General features: G+C 43.8%; 2 protein-coding genes across 5 annotated transcripts in view; both read right to left on the bottom strand.

The window, feature by feature from the left end:
* The window catches only part of ATF2 (activating transcription factor 2), a 51,665-nt gene extending 47,596 nt beyond the window's left edge, over positions 1-4,069 (bottom strand). For 3 of the 4 annotated variants that reach the window (XM_049830520.1, XM_049830767.1, XM_049830854.1), the window contains exons 1-2: positions 3,970-4,069; positions 34-69 (exon numbers count right to left, since the gene is read on the bottom strand). The gene's annotated coding sequence lies outside the window, so the exon portion shown is untranslated. The other variant, XM_049830601.1, reaches the window with a different exon arrangement.
* Positions 4,070-8,497: 4,428 nt separating this feature from the next.
* ATP5MC3 (ATP synthase membrane subunit c locus 3) lies at positions 8,498-12,032 on the bottom strand. The gene is made up of 5 exons (XM_049832616.1): positions 11,910-12,032; positions 11,748-11,825; positions 10,707-10,784; positions 10,142-10,335; positions 8,498-8,744 (listed from the first exon to the last, which is right to left on the bottom strand). The coding sequence occupies exons 2-5, from the start codon at positions 11,784-11,786 to the stop codon at positions 8,630-8,632; spliced, it is 426 nt and encodes a 141-aa protein (XP_049688573.1). The 5' UTR covers positions 11,787-11,825; positions 11,910-12,032; the 3' UTR covers positions 8,498-8,629.
* Between the last annotated feature and the right edge of the window lie 6,207 nt (positions 12,033-18,239).

Here is an 18,239-nt window from a genome sequence, read left to right as displayed (position 1 = left end):
TTAAAAGAAAAAAAAAATCATTGTTCCACTTACCTGGAGGGACTGGAACAGCTGGTTTTTTTCCGTTTCCTATAAAGCAAAAGAAGAAAGGTGAAGCAAAAGCAGTATAATTAATACTTGACCATTACAGTCCACTTTCAAAAGTGTTCTGACTCTATTTGTATGCCATAGAATTTAGCATCCCTAAAAAAGAAAACTGAATGATGAAGAGAATGGAGGAGAAAAAAAATTGAAAAATAAAAACATTCCTCCTCATAAAGAAAGTGGGATCACCAGAAAGTAGCTCAGTAGATCCTGCAAGAAAACTATACGCCATAGTCCAGAATATTATAAAGCTGTAAACCTCAAAACTGGTGAACAGGAAAATGGGAACTCCTTCTTCACACTTCACTGCTTAACAGAATGGTTGTGCTGTTTCCTAGAAGACACATGATGTGTTTCATAGAGTTCTGGGGAAGAATAAGGAAGAATGTAATGCCTGCAGCATAATGCTCAGATTTTTTCTTTAAAAAAGTCAAATGTTGGGCACTTTTTTTGTTGATGTTATTAGTTAACTGCTTGTAACTGATGTCTGAAGTTAATTCCATACCTTCCATGGTTTGTCTAAGATTCTGTAAAGGGTAGAGCATCTGGACAAGAAGAAAAGATGCAAGAAGTGAGGACAATTGACTTAACAAGTTCAAATAAGAACCAGAAAGCCAGCTGGACAGATAGTCACATGTACAGAAACAAAGCAATTAAGTCATCTCAGCTTTGCTGAAGGAGCAGGCTTTTTCAACATGAAGGTACACTTCTGGTAAACAGAGAGCACTAATGGAATAAAGAAAGGTCCTTAGGCCTAACGCTTCCTGTTGGCTGAATATGGCAGCTCCTAAGCCTACCCCCAGCTTAAGTATTTTTCAGAGGTGCCTTGATCTTTCTTTGACTTACTGGAAATTCATGCTGTGTGAATACAGCTCTTGTAGATAAGTGAAAGGCCAATGAACCTCAGAGAAGAAATACACAGGGGTTAATATTCCACCAATCTTTTCACAATTTACTTAGAGAGATATTAGGAGTTATTTTCTCCAGCTCACTTCTCTAGGTTTGAACATCTTATTCTTGTCCACCAACCTAATAACCATTAGAAATCCAATCTCCTTTTGCCACATTATTTCAACAAATTAAAAAAAAAACTTAACAAAAAGTTACTTCATTTTTACATTTTTTTCAGATTGCATCCCTGAAGTGTAACACTGAATACAATAATTAAGAAATTAATTTTAAAAAAATCTTTAAATATATCATAAATATCCCACTACAGGATTCCCAATAGTCATTAAAACAGAAAGATCTTCTTCCTTCCTCTAAGCAACAATATAAATCACCACTGGCATCTACCTAGAAAGGGAAACATACTAGATTGCTTGGAATAACTTACTGAAGTGAAGCTCCTATCTGAACTGAAGCTAATGGAAAAGTTCTCAGGCTGAACTGAAACAGACACAGAACAAAGTTGGAAACAGTACAGCATAAACTTGAAAAAAATATATTTATTGCACAGTTATCAAATATTAACTCATATTTGTATCACTAACTATATCCAATGCCTCCTTAGAATGCACGATTGATTTGAAACAAATGTAGTTAAGTTATGCAGAAGGACAACAATAACTTGAAATCTATTCATTATTCCAAGGAAGTTAATGGTATTGAATCATGCTTGCCCCTTTGAAAACAGTTAATGCATTATTTTTATACAGAAATTCAAGATTTTAAGAAACCATTAAAAAAGTTGAGATTAGACATAACATATACATTTTTAAAGTTAGTAAAGCTTCTCAGAGCTAAAAATGTGCATTTCTTAGTTTAATTAATAGTGGAAGGAAAAAAAAGAATAGCTGATGACAGAAAAGGAATTTTAGGCACTAGATACATCCAAAATTTAATTAAAAAAAAGATTCAAAAGAGTATCACTTTTCAGGTCGCTCAACACTTCGTCACAAAACAGAAGTAGCATGAAAACATTATTTATAAAATTACGTATGATCAAATTTAAGACCTGAAAGCACCTTGCGTTAGATGCTGCACACTCTAGAAGTTTCTGGAAAAAGTCACACCAAACATGTTCATATTTCTAGAATTCAAATCAGGATAGAAATACCATCTACACTGTGAAGAACAAGGCTCAACTAGTTGATTAAGTATTAGCATGCAATATCAGTATTAAAACATAAACTCATAATGGATTTTAAAAAAAGCTACTTCACTGCATGTACACATCAAGTTTTTTGTACTATTTCACATTTCTTTTGATGCATTATGTAACAAGCAGTCCCTGACAAAGCTATGATTTTGTTTCTTAACAAGTCAACTTTCCAATTTTGATTCTGGAACGTGGAATTACAAACACTAAAAGAATTCAAGTGAATGCCTAACTTGACTGCAGTTTGTCCCTCTGAAATTAAGTCTGCAACTGGATGTCCATTAATAGACAGTAACTTATGTTTCAGTGGAAGGCTGAAGAAATCGCATGTAGAACACTTATGGAGGACTAGGACCACAAGGAAGGGTCCTCCTCATCCTACCAGCTAGTGCTGAATTTAGCATCCAAGACAGACCTAGCAGCATTATGACCTTAATTTCAGCAACATTTGTTTTTATTAACTCTATCTAGCTTTACACTCAGCAAGAGATTGGGACAGGACATTCACTGCCATGAATAGAATATGACAAGAAAAAAACCCCAACAACCATTATTTAAAAAGTGGAAGAGAAAATACACTTTGGCCATATTCAGGGTCGCTATTTGGAAAGCAGCGGATGATTCAGAATTTGCAGCTTTATTAGAATTTCTCATTCTACTGCAAGGAAACAGGTGACAGTATCACTACTTGAAGATAAACATCTCTGGGAGAAAGCAACGTAATGAAAAGCAAACGAGTGACACACAGCACATGGATGGGGCATGGAAACATACTCATGGATCTCACTCCAAGAATAGGGATGCAAAAAGATTGTAGAATGAATAGAACTGCAGAAGCAACATGGCAGCACGCACATCTCCTAACTCCAAACCTGAAGTTCTATTATGGCATAAAACATCTGTGCCTAAAACACCCTGCAGCCATCACTGCTTGAGGGTCTGCGATGTGTTTTTTCACGTGAAAGCTTCAGAGGCCTTTTATTAAGGCAACTCGAGAGGCATAATGCACAATAACAGGCAAAGTCAAGAGGGCAACTGGTCCAGAAGGTCCCCGTCCGTGGCCAGATCCCAGGCAGGCCAACACCTCCCTCTGATGCAGAAAAGCTGTTCTTCCCCCCTCCCGCCCCCAAACCGTACCCCTCTCGGTGCCCTCCGCACCGGCACCGCGCCCGGACCAAGATCTCCCTTCAGAGCAGAAGATGGATGCGGGGAGAGGCCTCCTTGGAGCTGAGATGAGGCAGAAAGGCCAGGCCTGCCTGCCTGCCTGCCCCCTTCCTCCCGCCCTTCCCCCTGCCTTTCGCCCCCCGCCGCGGGCCGGGCCGGGCCGGGGCCGGGGCCGGCGATGCTCCCGCGGGGCGGCCCTCTTCCGGATGGGGGGGGCGCGGGCAGCTGCAGCCCCCTTCACCCGCTCGCCTCCCCGTCCCGTCCCGTCCCGCTCCCTCGGGGCGCCCGCCAGGACCCCTACCTCCGGACGGGTAACGGTCTCCGCGACGCCGGCCGGCCCGGCCCGGCCCGCCCCGCCCCGGCTCTAGGGGCGGCGGGAGCCGCAGGCCGCGGTGGGGGAGGGGGCTGCCGCGGAGAGGAGCGGCGGCGCCATGTTACTGCCTCCCGGGTATCCCCCGCCTACTGCCGAGCGGGGCCGCTCCCTCCCCTCCGCCCTCGGTGCCCTCGCCCGCCCGGGCGCCGCCGCAGCGCGGAGGGAGGGGGGGGGAGGAGGAGGAGGAGAAGGAGGAGGAGCCGCCGCCGCCGCCGGGCCGGCGCCGCGCTCGTGTTTACAAACTCACCCCGGGAACGCGGGCCGAACCGCACATTAAAGGCCGGGTCCCCCACAGGCTTCCGTCACTTCTCGCGATAGCTCGGCCGACATCTCCGCGGGCAGCGGGGAGGCGCGAGTCACGTGGCGGGGAGGGGCGGTGCGGAAGACGGCGCGCGCCGCTGATTGGACGCTGCCGGCGGGGCGGTTGGGGACGGTGTGGCCGGAAGCGCCAAGTGCCTGGGTGTGGCCGCAGGGCTGGGGGGGGCGGCCGCGAGGCGGCTGTAGCTAAGCGGGCGCGGCTCGGTCCGCCCGCGGATGGGCGACCTGCGGCGCCAACGGCAGCTCTCGCCTCGGCGGACGCACGGGTTCTGCTCCCCGCTGCACCGGTCCCGTCACACGGCGACCCCGCATGCAAGAGCGCGAATGCGCCCCCCCCGTCCCTGCCGGGGACCCCCAGAGGATGCGGCTGGTCGGCCGAAGACTCCACTGGGCGCATGTGGGCAACGCACCCGCCGCGGGAGCCGAGCTGAACCGCGTCTGCCTGTGCGCGATCCAGCACGTTGGGCAAAGCTGCTGCCCCCAGACGGGAGGGAGCTCGGAGGACGAAGCGCCCGCCCTCCGCTGCGGGGTCTGCAGGAGGGCCGGCAGCGGCTGCTAGGGGAAGGCAGCAGAAAGCGGGTAGAGACTAAACCACGGCAAGGCTTTGCTCAGCGGCAGCGCTTGCTGTGCTTGGCACGTCTGACTTCTGGAATAATCAGCCCTCCAAAACCACATACTGGCTCTATTCCTTTGGTTTCCCCATCTCTCTACGCACAACTCTCACGCCAGGAGCTAGGGGTGAAGCTGTGGTTCTGCTAAACATTCACTTTTTTAACACTGTGTCAAAAATGCTGCAGCACTGTACAATGAAGGGAAGCACCTAAATTTTACACAGAAGGAACTAGAAGCAATAGGATGCATTAAAAAAAATACCATAATCCTACATTTAGTATGCACTCTGAATCACACATGAAGTTTCAATTCTATGCCTGGGTATCATTTAGAACTGTCATCTTTCAAGTCTGGAACTGATCTGAGAACATGAGACTACAGATAACAAAACAAAAAAGACTTCTAAAAAAGTAGTATTAGTTCCAGTAAATCACATTTTGTCCAAGTTTCCCTGAGCTTGCAAAAGACGATACAGTACGTTTCATTTCTTCTGAACTGCTTTCACAGGTACTGTACAGCACTTTTGCAAAGTTCTTTGAGATAAGGTGGGATAAAAAACACTGCATAAAAGTACACTGTTTATTTAAAGGTGGATTATTCTTTACTGTAAGCATGTTGCAAAGGGCTTAAATGTGAGTGCAAAAAGAGAGGAATAGAGATCTTTCTTTGCAGAGCAACCACAAGCTGTATTTGAAGTAAGTATTTTTCAGTGGCTTACATCTACCATCACATGGCAGCCATCCTGAACCTGAACAAAACTGCAAGTTATTTGCCTTTCTTCAGTCTTAAATTGATGCGAGAAACAAACACAGGGGAAGCAGAAAAAGAAAAAAAAAAAGCAGCCAGATGGAAAGGATGAATCCCTTTTACCTGCAGCAGTAACTTAAGAGTGTAATTGGTAACATAAACATTCCCTCCATTATACATAACACTGCTGTGCACATCACTTTCAAAGGTGGAATGATGTCTGATCTGGACAGCAGGCAGAACAGTTATTCAGACAATGAAGATCTCTGCGTCAGCCAGCTTCTTCTTCAACACTGAAGAGGAACACAGTCTTTTGATCTGGAGAACCTGTAATATGAATTTTCAGAAGTTGGCAATCTCCAAGGTCAGCTTGGTCCACGTCAGAAGAAACTGTGAAAAGGTTTCAGGGAACTGAAGCCTACAGTATCACCTCATAGAACTCTGTATCTGGTTTCTCTGACCTATGAAAAAGATTTCTTGATATAAATTCATACCAAGAAGATCAAGAGTCCTCCATCTGCTGCTTCCCAATCACTAGAGGCTGGGGTTTCTTTTTTTGTTAAAACCATTTAATCTCTTACACATTTATAATGGTCTCTTGCGATCATTTTAGGAAAACTGAGAGTATTTTTTTGTCTTTGTAAGACCACTCAAATTGACTGAGCTGTTAAAGTGCTCAAGTAACCACTGAAACTAAGCTCTGTTTTTAAAGAGCAGGGGAAAACAGAGGAATAGAGAAAGGGAGTTAATGTGCCTTGTGATCACTCAGATGTGAAAATCTGCCCATCACTCATTGATTCTAAGCCCCTTATTGTCTATAAGGCAGATAATCCCCTGCATGAAGGTTTGTTGTCACGTTTTCAAAGTCCTTGATTAGTCTTTATCTGCAACACCAAGATCTGATTCTTTCAAGATTGGTGTAAGCAAATAGCAATTTTGCTTGGGTTTGGCCCACGTTTACCAGTCTAAGAGCAAGTTAAAAGGTAACAAGCTTTGGGAAATGCTGCTACTAAAATAGACAGGCTTCACATCCGTATACTGGGTCACCCGAGATGTTTGCTGCCCTTCAGACAAGGCTGATCATAGGGAAAACGGTACATGTTGACAAGGTGAACCACATGGGAAAAGATGGGATGTAAATCCAGAAATCATGATTCAAACCTGATTCAAGTGGTGAGTCAGCTGGCTTTCTTATTGAGGTTATGGAGCAATAGCTTAGCAAGATCTTCTTTCTATACCAGACAATTGCAACTCAGCAGAACCATCTTACATGCAAACAAATTGCTAAGTACAATTAACAGAGCTGGAGCTAGACTTAACCAAGATGAGTTTGAAGATCCTAGTTTGGCCAAATCCCAGTGACAGGGAAATCTGAAGCTTAAATTAAGCTAGTCCACTAGACTAGTCCACAATACTAGGAAATATGGATTGCCACCTCAGATGCCTGCAGAGATCTCTACAGTACTGAAAGAACAGAATGAAGTTCATCACCTACCAGAAGGACAGCAATACACAGGTGAGGTTTAGCCTAGAATTGTAGTAATCATTATCTACCTTTCATCCAGGGCAAATACACTGTATGTCAGCTCTGTAACAGAATAGCTTATGAGAATGGATAATAGTAAGTTCATAAAATAAACACTGCGTGAACACACACCACACGGAAGATAGCTGCAATATGCTTTACCTCCTACCCCTCTCTCCCCTCCCCCCCTCCCCCCCCAAACCACTTCCAGACCTAGTCATGTAAGGCACTACTAATACTGTGCTAGAGCTGACTATTTGAAGATGCTGCATATTCTACACTCCTAAACCTCACATATATAAAAGGATGCTCTCTGTAATTTACACAGTAACTTTTAATTCTTTTGAGAAAATGACTATTTTCTCCTAAGAATTTATAGAGAAAATAACTTCTCATGCTAGATCCAAGTTAGGCTACATCAATCATTTAGGTTGGAAAAGACCTTTAAGATCATTGAGTCCAACCCTTCATCTAAAACTGCCAAGTCCACCACTAAACCATGTCCCAATGAACATCAATTTGGTATTTGACTCCAGATAAAAACAAAGGTCTTACCTGCACCTCACAGTGATCTGAGAGCCACTAGTCATTTCTCCACTTCCTCAGGGAGAGGCAGTTTGCAGTAAAAAGCTTCCTAGATTTAATTCAGTAATTACCCATTTAACAGCAAGATGACAAAGCTTGTAACAAGCCTGCTCACGTTCTTCCAAGGTTCAGCTTATATTTTGACAGTGATCAGATCTATTATTTAACATTCTGAATAAAGTTTGAGATGCCATCAACCCCCCCCACCAGATTAGTATATAGTAGCACACAGTATGTTGCTGTAAGTGTAGACAACACTGTAAATGCATTTAGATTGTTAGAAGACAGATACTGTGAGAAGTAAAGCTTGATATTGCAGGTACTTTGTTAATAAAAATGCTTTGATCCTACTGCTCTTAGAAGAATTTGAGAGAGAACGCAAGGCTGACTTTACAAAATTAGGAAGCTGGAAGTTCTCCCTTTTAATTAGGTGATACCAAGAATGCAGTAACTAAGTAAGAGTTTAATGTCAGTGTGCCACACTTTAAATGTCTTGGACCAACCTAAAGCAGTCAACAGTTTGTTCAACTGGGACACTAGTCAGAACAAAGTGGAAAATTTTTACCATGGTGATCAAAATTTAGAGTCTAACTGAAAACTGAGGCAAAGAAACTTTCCTATCACAGATTTGTCCTTCTATCAAGAGGTGCCAGAACACCTTATGTGCCACCTAGCCTGAGAAAAAACAAATTGTGCACAGAAACAGCTCTGAATAAGTTTGAAACCCAAGTGAAGGAACAAGGCCAGCAGTATAGCCTTTCACATTTAATCTGTGTATCCTTTGAACTTTCAAAGATATGCCACATTGATTTTAACAAACAAGAAACATGCCCATATATATTAATAAATAAAATGTTTGACTTGGAAGTCATTATTTGAAAGGTCCTAACACAGTATGTCATTATCAGGAGAAATCCATGGTGACTGAATGACAATATGCTGTCTTCCAGACATCCTAGCAAGAAAGATAATAAATGCAGGCAACAGGTTGACAGTTAAAGTTGTTATCTTTAATGAAATGACTTTGGAAATAGCATCAATTTCCATGACACCAACATTTTGGGAGTCCCATAAAATGCAGAGTTACATTCCAATGCCAGTATCCCAGGCAGATATCCTTTCACATGGCAAATAGGATCAAGAAAGCAACCATCAGGCAGAAGAGACCCATAGCTTCCGACAGGGCAAATCCCAGGATAGCATATGAGAACAGCTGCTGCTTCAGAGAAGGATTTCTAGAAGAAAGTGAAGGTGTAAGACCTTTGTATCTTTACAATTAAGATGTTTTTCATACAGTTTAACATATCTGACAGATTCAGAACCTTGTATGTCCTTGCCACAGATTCCGTAACAGGAAAATTCAATAAACCCAAGCAGAAGTAATTTTTAGCAAGGATTTCACTGAAGACAAATGAGTTGGCAATTAAGACTAGATTCAGTTTATGCAGATTGTATATGGCTTTTCCAAATGAGCACAGTTTTTGTGACTACATGCAAGTATGCTTTTGAATTTGACTTCTCTACATCCAGCCATGCAGGAACTATCAGCACTATGCTTTATAAATTTATTTCACATCTGTGACATTAGAACTATATTCCAAGGAAGTTTGTGTGTTTAACATTTTAAGTAGCCCTCAGACAAAATACAGGAACTGAAACCACCTAGAGCAAAAGAAGAAACACACAGCAGTTTGTTGCAAAAATGCAATGAATTACCCCTCCAAGAAGTGTGTGGAACAGAAAAAAAACCCTTCAACATAATACTATGAAGTAATGTTCTACAACCTCTTATTGACATATTCATGCCAAATTCAAAAAAGGAGACATCAGTTTTGTACTGAAAACACTTGTTTCTTCAAGTTGAAAGTGAACTTCCTTGTTTTCAGTAGGGCTTAATGTTTATTAAGACTTAATTAAGTCTTAACCAGTTGAAACAATAAAGACAACCATGAAACCTTCAGTAAAGCTTTCTTTATGCCTGTATCAGTTCTGGTCTTCCATGGTACCATGTAAACTATTCCTACTACAGGAACACTGTAAACTTATCTGGAAGAAGTTCATCCCTACTATAAATCCCCACCCTCACCCCCTTCAGATTTCTAGAAGGAATGATTACTCATTCGATAAAGTAATTACATATTCTGAGATGCAAAGCTGAATGCATTGGAAAACCGAGTTAAGCATCCATTTCTAAACAACCAACACAAACAACTACACAGCCTAAAGCATACAAACTCACATTACTTATTACCAGTTTTCATACAGTTTCTTTTTAGGACTTCTCCCCTCAAACGGAAGAAGATCCAGGCTAGATTTTTAATTCAGTTCTGGAACTGAATGCTCAAACAGCGGACTTCAGTGACTGAAACGCTGATCAAGTCTAATGACCTCATTTCTTTCATGTCTCTTCTCCAGGCAATGTACAAAGTTGTGAATTTAACAACAGAGACATCCTGATGAATATAGTACAGTTTCATATGATTCTATTTAGCCATGTTTGTCATTAATAGTGATTATTAACAGAGTTCATTGTAGTGCCACCATCATTACAACAACTTAGCTTATGTGGGGGTGCTGTCTCAAGATACATCTGCATGCAATTCAAGAGTTTTATAAGAGAGAGATTGATTACCTGGCATAACCAATGATTAGACTACCGAAGACTGTTCCAATACCAGCACCAGAACCAGCCACACCTACTGTGGCAGCACCAGCACCAATAAATTTGGCAGCAGTGTCAATGTCCCTGCTGATAGCACTAGTCTGGAATTCTCTAAGTGCTAGTCGGGAGACAGTATTTTGGGCCCCATTAAGTGTTGAATTGCCCTAAGAAAACAAAACATGAAAAAGCATTATATTCAGACACAGACCATTTTCTGCAACCACTTTGATAGTGTTATTCTGCAGTTTTAAAAGTTGTATTAGATCCAATGTGTAGCTCCTCTTCCAAGTGATGAGACTATAACTAAGAGTTAAAAACTTCAGAATGTTACCTGTTCCACCTGAAAGCAATCAACTTTAAACGTGAAAGACTTCTCACGGGGAAAAAGCAAGACAGCAACAAGTATTATTAGGTATTTGGCTTAAAGCAAGTTTCACACTATAGATATTTGAGTTAGTACAAGTGAACTCTAGGTTGAGGACATTTAGGCTCACCAGGTAATTTAGGAAGATACAGAATTTTGTTTATAAGGTACCTCTCCATTCTTGACCTCTGGCCTAGACAACACAGATGCCGAAATTGGTCTGTACAAGAGTCTTGATCCAGCACGGATCTGCAAGAGGAGGAAAAAAAGCTATAAAAAAAGAAATATTTGATCACACCTGTTCCCATACCATAGTCTACAAGATTATAAGGCTATTATCTCTTAAGCCATTTATCTCACTTGAAAGACAGCAGTCTGCATAGCTGGATATACAATCAATGATACAGAAGGAAACACTGCCATGCAATTTGATAGCACCATTTTCAGGAGACATTATTGCAAATAATGACATCATTCAATGAACCTGTACATGCGTTATACTGACAAAAAACGTAGCAAAACAGCAACAAAAAAGCCAGACAGACCAACAGGCAGTCATATACATTTTGAAGTGAAAGAAGAAAAGCCATCAAGATGAATTCCAACGTTGTTAAATGCACAGACGTAACCTATACTTTTAAACCTAGCGAGGCATAAATGAATGAATCCTCTTTCACAAGCGGCCTGCATGTGTCCTTGGGCTTCCAGCAGTCTAAGGTCATACCGGCTCTTGCACAAAGCTCTTCCTGCAAGGGAAACCTGTGCCTGCACCATGCAAAACGAGACGTTCTGCGGGCTAGAGAGAACATTTTCAAGCAGAACAGTCCCGTGTCTCTGCAAGGGCAAAAAATCCCGGCCTTGCGTAGGACAAGCAACAGGCTGGAGTTTGACCTACAACAAGGCACAGAGCGCACCAGGCCCAAGAGGTTTTCGCTGCGCTGCCCTCCCCCTTCACCGCTCGTGTGGGAAGGCCCCTCACCTTGGCAAAGGGCCCTGGCCCACGCCAAGGAGGCGGGAAGGAGAAGCCGGCCCTGCCGCAGCAAGCCCCCCCCCCCCTTCGCACTCGGGCGGGCAGCCCTCGGTACGGGCTCACCCTAGGAGCCTGCCGTAGGGCTCAGAGGCTCGCCCGACCCCCGGGCACCCCGCGACCGCCGCCGTCCCCGGTGCAGCCCGGGACGCGGCCAGCGAGGAGGCCCGGTCGCCCCCACTCACCAGGGAGGGCGAGGCGGCGAGCTTGGCGCAAGCGAACATCTTAGCGGGCGCCGTCCCGGGGGCCACAATCCGGTGTCTCTGCGGAGAGAGGGAGAGGGTGAGGGGGCCGCGGCGGCGGGCAGGGGCGGCGATGGGGGCGGATGGCGCCGTGCCGCCACTCACCCTCTCCGGCTGCCGCACCTCAGAGCCGACGGGGTGGGGCGTCCCTGCGCAGGCGCGGCGGGGCCGCCGGCGAGCGCCCGGATGCAGCGCGGCGGAAGGGGGCGGGGCGCGGCGCCAAGGTCACTTTGTACCGACTCTATTGGCAGCGGCGGGGGGCGCACGGCACCCCGTCCCGCTCCGCCCCGCCCCGCGTCGGCGCAGCCGCGAATTGCGCTGCGCCCGGCTGGCCACGGGGACGCAGCCAGGGGGGCGGGGCGGGGCGGGGCGAGCGCTGCAGGCGTGGGCGGTGACGCGGCGGCGGCTCCGCTCTGGCGCCCGCCGGGAGCGAGGCCGCGAGCCTGGCGGTTGGGCCCGTTGATGTGACCGTTAGGGCCGTTAGCCAGGGCTGCGCACCACGCAGTAGGCCCAGCCCGGCGGCTTCGCTCCTGCTGTAACCCCGCGTTTGTGGGCGGCGGGGGCTGGTACCCTGAGGGCTCCGCGGAAGGGGAGCGGGGCGGGTGAGGTCGCTTCGCCCCGGCGGGGCAGCGACTCGCGGTGCGGAGAAAGCCCCGTTACGGGGAGAGCCTTCAACGGCTGAGGCGCGTTCAGGGGAGGGGAAGGAGGCGTGGCGCCAGCGCGGCGCGTAATTGGCGGGGAGCGGCCGGCGGGGGAGGCCCCCCCGGCTGGTGAAGGAAGGAGGGCAAAGCCCCGTGTCTGGGATCGTTGGAGCCTGACTGGAACTGCCGCCTCGGTCAGGGCGCGGGGCGTTCACAGGCTGCAGAAACGAACCCGGAGCTCCTCGGGTCCCAGCTGGGCGAGAGTCACAGGCAGAAAAAGAAGGCGTGTGCGAGAAAAAGTCCCTACTATTTAATTAGTCCGTTCTGCACGAGGAGCAGGTTCACACCCAAGTAGCAAAAAAATCCTTTTTAGTCAAGCTTAACTGGAACGAGATTTATCATTACTGAGCTGAGCACGTGTTCCCGAGATTCCTGCTTTGATGACTTACATGTCCTTTGATGTTTTTCACTTGATATGGGGGATCATTGTTTTAATGGCCATTCACCACTGTCAGTAGTATTAGTGCCAACTAGCAAAAATGCAGAAAAATCCACGCTTGGAGTAAAATGCTGGGGAACATACTGAAGTTGTGGCAAAATTTTTATTTGATACAATCTCTGCCATAAAAATAAAATTCTAAAATAGTCTGTGTGCTACAAGCTGTCTCCGAAGGGATGAATAGGAGGCTATGTGCATTATATTTAGGGATGGGAACATAGCACAGTCTCATAGGAGTTAGCTGCTGGCCTGCTGCAAACTTACATGGGCTGTTGATGTTGCTGTCACTGATTAAAGCACAGGTGCCACACAGCTGAGGCATACTCCATACCAGTAACTTGAACACCCACCAACAAACATGAGCAATAGGCACTTTCAACAGCTGCATACTAATGTTAACGATAATGTTGCTTTTATAACCTACAACGCAGTGTCTTCTGATCCTTGGGTACGGTGGAGTTGTACTCGGTTGTAGGTCCTAAGGTGAGAGACAAGAGTAGAGTTTGAATTTCCCAGCTTTCCACTCCCTGCCTCAAACCCAACAGCAAGCTTGATTTGGTTCCATTGTGCATCCAGAGTCTTAGTAGCAGAGCCGTAAAAAGGGAGTCTATAAAGGCCAGCAAAAGAGGTTATAAGTTGCCTGCTTTTTTGTTTTTTTCTTTTCACATCTTACACCCATCATTTGGGAACTGTGGTGAATGGGCCTGTCAAGTGGCCCTTCCATAGGCAAACACTAAGTAAGAAATAAGTATCAGTGGCAAAACCCTTTAATGGTTAGGCAGAAATTTTCACTTAAAACATTTCAATCTACATGTGATTGTGGTACCAAGTATTTCCAGCACCATGAAGAAAACCATAAAGCAAATGTAGATGCTGTACTGGAGGAATGACTTAAATGTAACTTGCTGCTGTACGCTAACGTACAAAGTGTGCTATTTATGAAGTAGCGTACTTACTTCCCCGAAGAAGTGTAGCAGCGAGCAGGCTGTTTGCAACAAAGAAATTGACTTGGTCCTGTAAGGAAGCACAGCAGTTAGAAGCATGTTTTCTTCTTGCGAACCTAGTGGTGTGGACCTCCAGGCATAAAACAGCTCTTCCCAGAGCTCTCATGAATGGAGAAGAAAGTGGACATTACACTTCTGTGTATGCACAGTGTGAAATCACATGGATTCAAAAAAGTTTTAAATGGAAAGTCTCTTCTTTCACGAAGAAAGTGCCCTCTTCTGTCATGATCCCCACCCTGGAAGGTTTTGCAAAAAACGCATTCACAAGCTCATCTGAACAACATCAAAACCACCCTTAAACACTTGTTTATCGTTGCTTTTAAGGCATAACAGCAGATACTCTATTTTACATGCAATTCAGCTGTTGCTTTCAGGAGGAGTAGGAAGAGCAGTTACTGATCTCTGGAGACCATGTTCAGGTTAATTCAAGCAGATCTTCATAGAAAAAGACTTCTGTTAATCTCACGCTGTTTCCTATCTGGTTGACCTGCTGCTAGGTCCTCCAGGAAGTGCATCAGTGCACTAAAGAGCAGTGTAATTTCTAATTGCTCACCACGTTTCTGAAAGTCTATTCTACTTGGAATTTTATCTTAAACTCCCAAAATCTCTTAGAAGACATTCCCAGTTTTCCAACTGTCTCTCCCAGACAGGACCGGTTATGCACATGGGCAGTAGCCAAGGCTGCCAGAGGAGGTTTCCTCCCCATTTTGCCTCTGGCAAAGAAGGTGCAGTGCAGCTGTTTGAGCAGTACATGGTGCCTGAAGAGCCAGTCAGTCCCCTTCTCTCCCACAGCTCCCTGCTGCTGAGCCAGGTTTATGTCAGGGCAGTAAGAACAGAAAGTGACCACAAGCAAGCTGTGGTTGATTTGTGTGGCCTTCTCCTTTCCCAGAAAGGAAAGAGAAAGATCATCCCAGATTTCCAAGCCTTCTGAAGACTTCCCCTGAAACCATAAAGATTCTCCCAATCATTTTGCCCCCCTTTTTTAGAAAAGCAACAGTCTATTTCATCTTCAGTGCCAAGCAGTCCATTTCCTAGGTACACCATATAATGGATCAGTCCTACAGTGACATGCAGTTTCACTTTGCAACCCTGAAATGAGTTGGTAACTACACATACCAGACTTTGACTGTTACAACACATGAGTATCAGCAGAACAGGTGTTGCATACAAATGGCATTTTTCTGGTGACTTCTTAAAGAGACCTATCAAGCCTTATATCTGTTCAGTTTGCCATCCAGAGAGCAGGTAATAAGGAAACTGGGCACAATACCCGTAGACTGGCACATCTGCATAGTAGATAGGGATTGGTTTTCCTCCAGGTATGGACAAATTTTGGGACTTGCAGATCGGTTGAATTGAACGAGTAAAATCCTGTACAGTGCTGAATAAATGGGTATGTCCAGAGTGCTATGCACCAAAGGGTCTGTCAGAATTCAACATTTATTATTAATAACTTGTAAAAGATGAATGTCTGTTCTACATTTGCTGAAGGAGAAATCTGGCGAGTCAGGAGAAATCCCATTGTTCAAAGCCTAAATAAAAAGTTCTCCTTCTAGATCAAAACCTATTCCTTCAGGTTAAATCTTATCTCCCAGAAGAGGAATATTAACTCAAAACATGTCACACACGCTAGTCTTTTTTTTTTTTTTAAAAATCTGTTTTGAAGAGGAGATGTGTCTGGAAAACCAATATATTCCAATAACTCTTAATTGTTGGAAGAGCCTCAAAGGATGAAATTGGATCAAAGGCCTCCTGAGATTGTCCTAATGTTTGTGAAATGTTTTAAAACGTAAAGTGGTGTTACTACCTCAGGGTTAGCTCTCTAGAACTTCCAGATTTATGGTGTACTTTGCAGGGTATTGATTCATATTGATTTACAAATTCAGGGGGTTTCAGTGTTTTTCACAGCCTAGGCCATGTTTCAGTCTGGAGAGTCTTGCATTCCTACCCCTTCCATTCACAACTGTGTGGTTGAATCTTCCCATTCAGGACTGCATAGGTCCTCTCAGATAACTGGGGCAATGGCTTGTGGAAAGAAGGTATATAGAGGAGAATTAATACACCTCAGAATATTTAAACTAATTTAGCTCTGGGAAGAAGGAATGAAGCCATTACTAGATGGCTCTGCTTTAAGTAGAAATTCTCTTGCTAACACACTCTTAATACCTGTTTACCTTATTGATTAGTAGTAGTTGGCAAACCTTGAAATAAGTAATGTTGGGAGTTTTAATTGCTGAGTTGGCTGGATTAGAAGTGATGTTTTATAGGAAAGCAGATGATAAAGGTTTTTTTCTCACCATTTTAAATTTCTCCTTTACAGGGTAAAGGGAGAATCTGTTTCCTGAGTGATCTTTGTCCCCTAGAGTACTTACCCAAGCTATTTTTTGCTAAAATTAGTTTTCTTTTAGTCTCAACAGCTCCTTTTAGTAGAGAGCTGAAGGCAGTTAACAAAGTAGGGCTAGTTTAGGCTATAGAGCATTCTGCTCAACAGTCCATTGATTATTTTAACACCCAAGTCCTAGAAATGGATGGCATTAACTACAAACACCGTACCATGTTCATACTTAGCAAGATTCTGAAAGTATGCTAATACTGTTGAGACCATGGATGCAATTTGAATCGAAAATCATGATAATCCTTGTCATGTCATTTTTGGGTCTCTAAGATCTGCTTTAAATGGCACAATGATTATATACATAGGGTCTGCTACTACTGTAGCCATTATACATCAAAATTGGATGTTGTCAAGAAGAAAACCATTCTGCTACAGCAGAAATTCAGCATGGAAAGGAAGTGTTCTCATCTTCATCCTAGCTACTGGATTCTGGTGTAAAGTGAGATGAAGGCTCCAAGGAGCCTTACCAGAAAAGACTGGTAGAGCTGCTCTCACTCTGAGTAACAAGCCCCATTGTCCAGCATTCAGGTTCTGATGGTTAGCTTCAGGATGCTCTACCACAGGGTAAATATGTAAAAATACAGCCACCCTTTTGTAAAACCCAGCATGTCACAAGGTGGAAGATGATCCTGTATTTTTAAAATTCATTTTATATGCCAGCAAAAATTATAAATTGTCTAAAAAATTCCATATTTTAACATATTTATTTGTATTTGCAATATAACTCAAAATGAAACGAAATGTTAGGTTCATGAATAGTTTCACTTTATGCTTCACATCTATTACACTGTGTGTATCAGGATCACCATGTTCTGGGTGAGGTTTCATGTATTTAAAAATCATTATTATGTATCTTCTCAGTATTTTTTTGAAATCGATTTTTGATGAAAAACAGTAATAAAACAATCTCCTGATGTTTAATCAAGTAATTATTATAAATACACAGAAAATTCAGAACCTTTGGAATGAAATTACCTCTTAATGTATTACTTCAGAACATAAACTCCCTTAACTAAGGTGTCTTACTTGGATGACTCACATATTTCCCAAGAGTGTGTTGCAAAGAACAGCTGATACCTGAAGCGGTCAGCCAGTTTTCTAGATTAGATTTCTAGTTTACAGAATATCACTGGATTAAATGAAAATAAATTCAGTAGCGATTTTCATTCCTATTATTAGTATTAAACACCTTTTTAACAGAAAACAAAGTTACACTGTAAGTTGACACTATTAGCTGCACCAGTTAGAATACAACATCAGCGACCGAATTATAACACCTTTCCTATGATACACACTTTCTGATAAAACACAGATAGAGAGAACAACACAGACAGCCAAGACTCTGGCTATATTAGAACCAGTTTTTCCAAAAGTATCCATAAATTTTGGTTGCTGAAGTTGAAGAAACCCAAAATGGAGGGGTGTTTTCTTAGCAGGCTTTTCTGAAAGTACAGGCTTTTTGTGCAGGGGGAATTGCAACACCAGATTCTTAGTTTTTAAACAATAGTACCTAAGCTATTTTTGTTAGATTTTTTGTTCTTCCTGTTTCTTGGAATCATGTAAATGATCCTAGCAAGTCTTTTGGGGCAATATATTTTGGCTGTTCACAATCTGAAAAGAGAAATAGGAAAGGGAGCTGTTTGGTGCTCAAAAACCATAGGAATTACTAATTCCTGTTTGGAGGTTAAATTAGTGTTTTGTATAACTGATCTGTTATGGCTATTTGTGCCATGTAAAGAGAGAAGCAGGGTACACATGTATCTGCCAGGATTGTGGCAGAAGGATTTTGTCTTCCTTCACCCTCTCCACACAGAGTATAGTTCCAGTTTATAACGGCTGGTGGGAGGGGAGATGAGACTATAGCCCATTAATACGTGCAAGATTCATTTGCTTAAT

This window comes from Accipiter gentilis, chromosome 1 (genome assembly GCF_929443795.1).
Source record: "Accipiter gentilis chromosome 1, bAccGen1.1, whole genome shotgun sequence".
Classification (NCBI taxonomy): Eukaryota; Metazoa; Chordata; class Aves; order Accipitriformes; family Accipitridae; genus Astur; species Astur gentilis.
The sequence above is the reverse complement of the archived record's forward strand: the minus strand, read 5'-3'. Positions and strand labels throughout refer to the sequence as shown.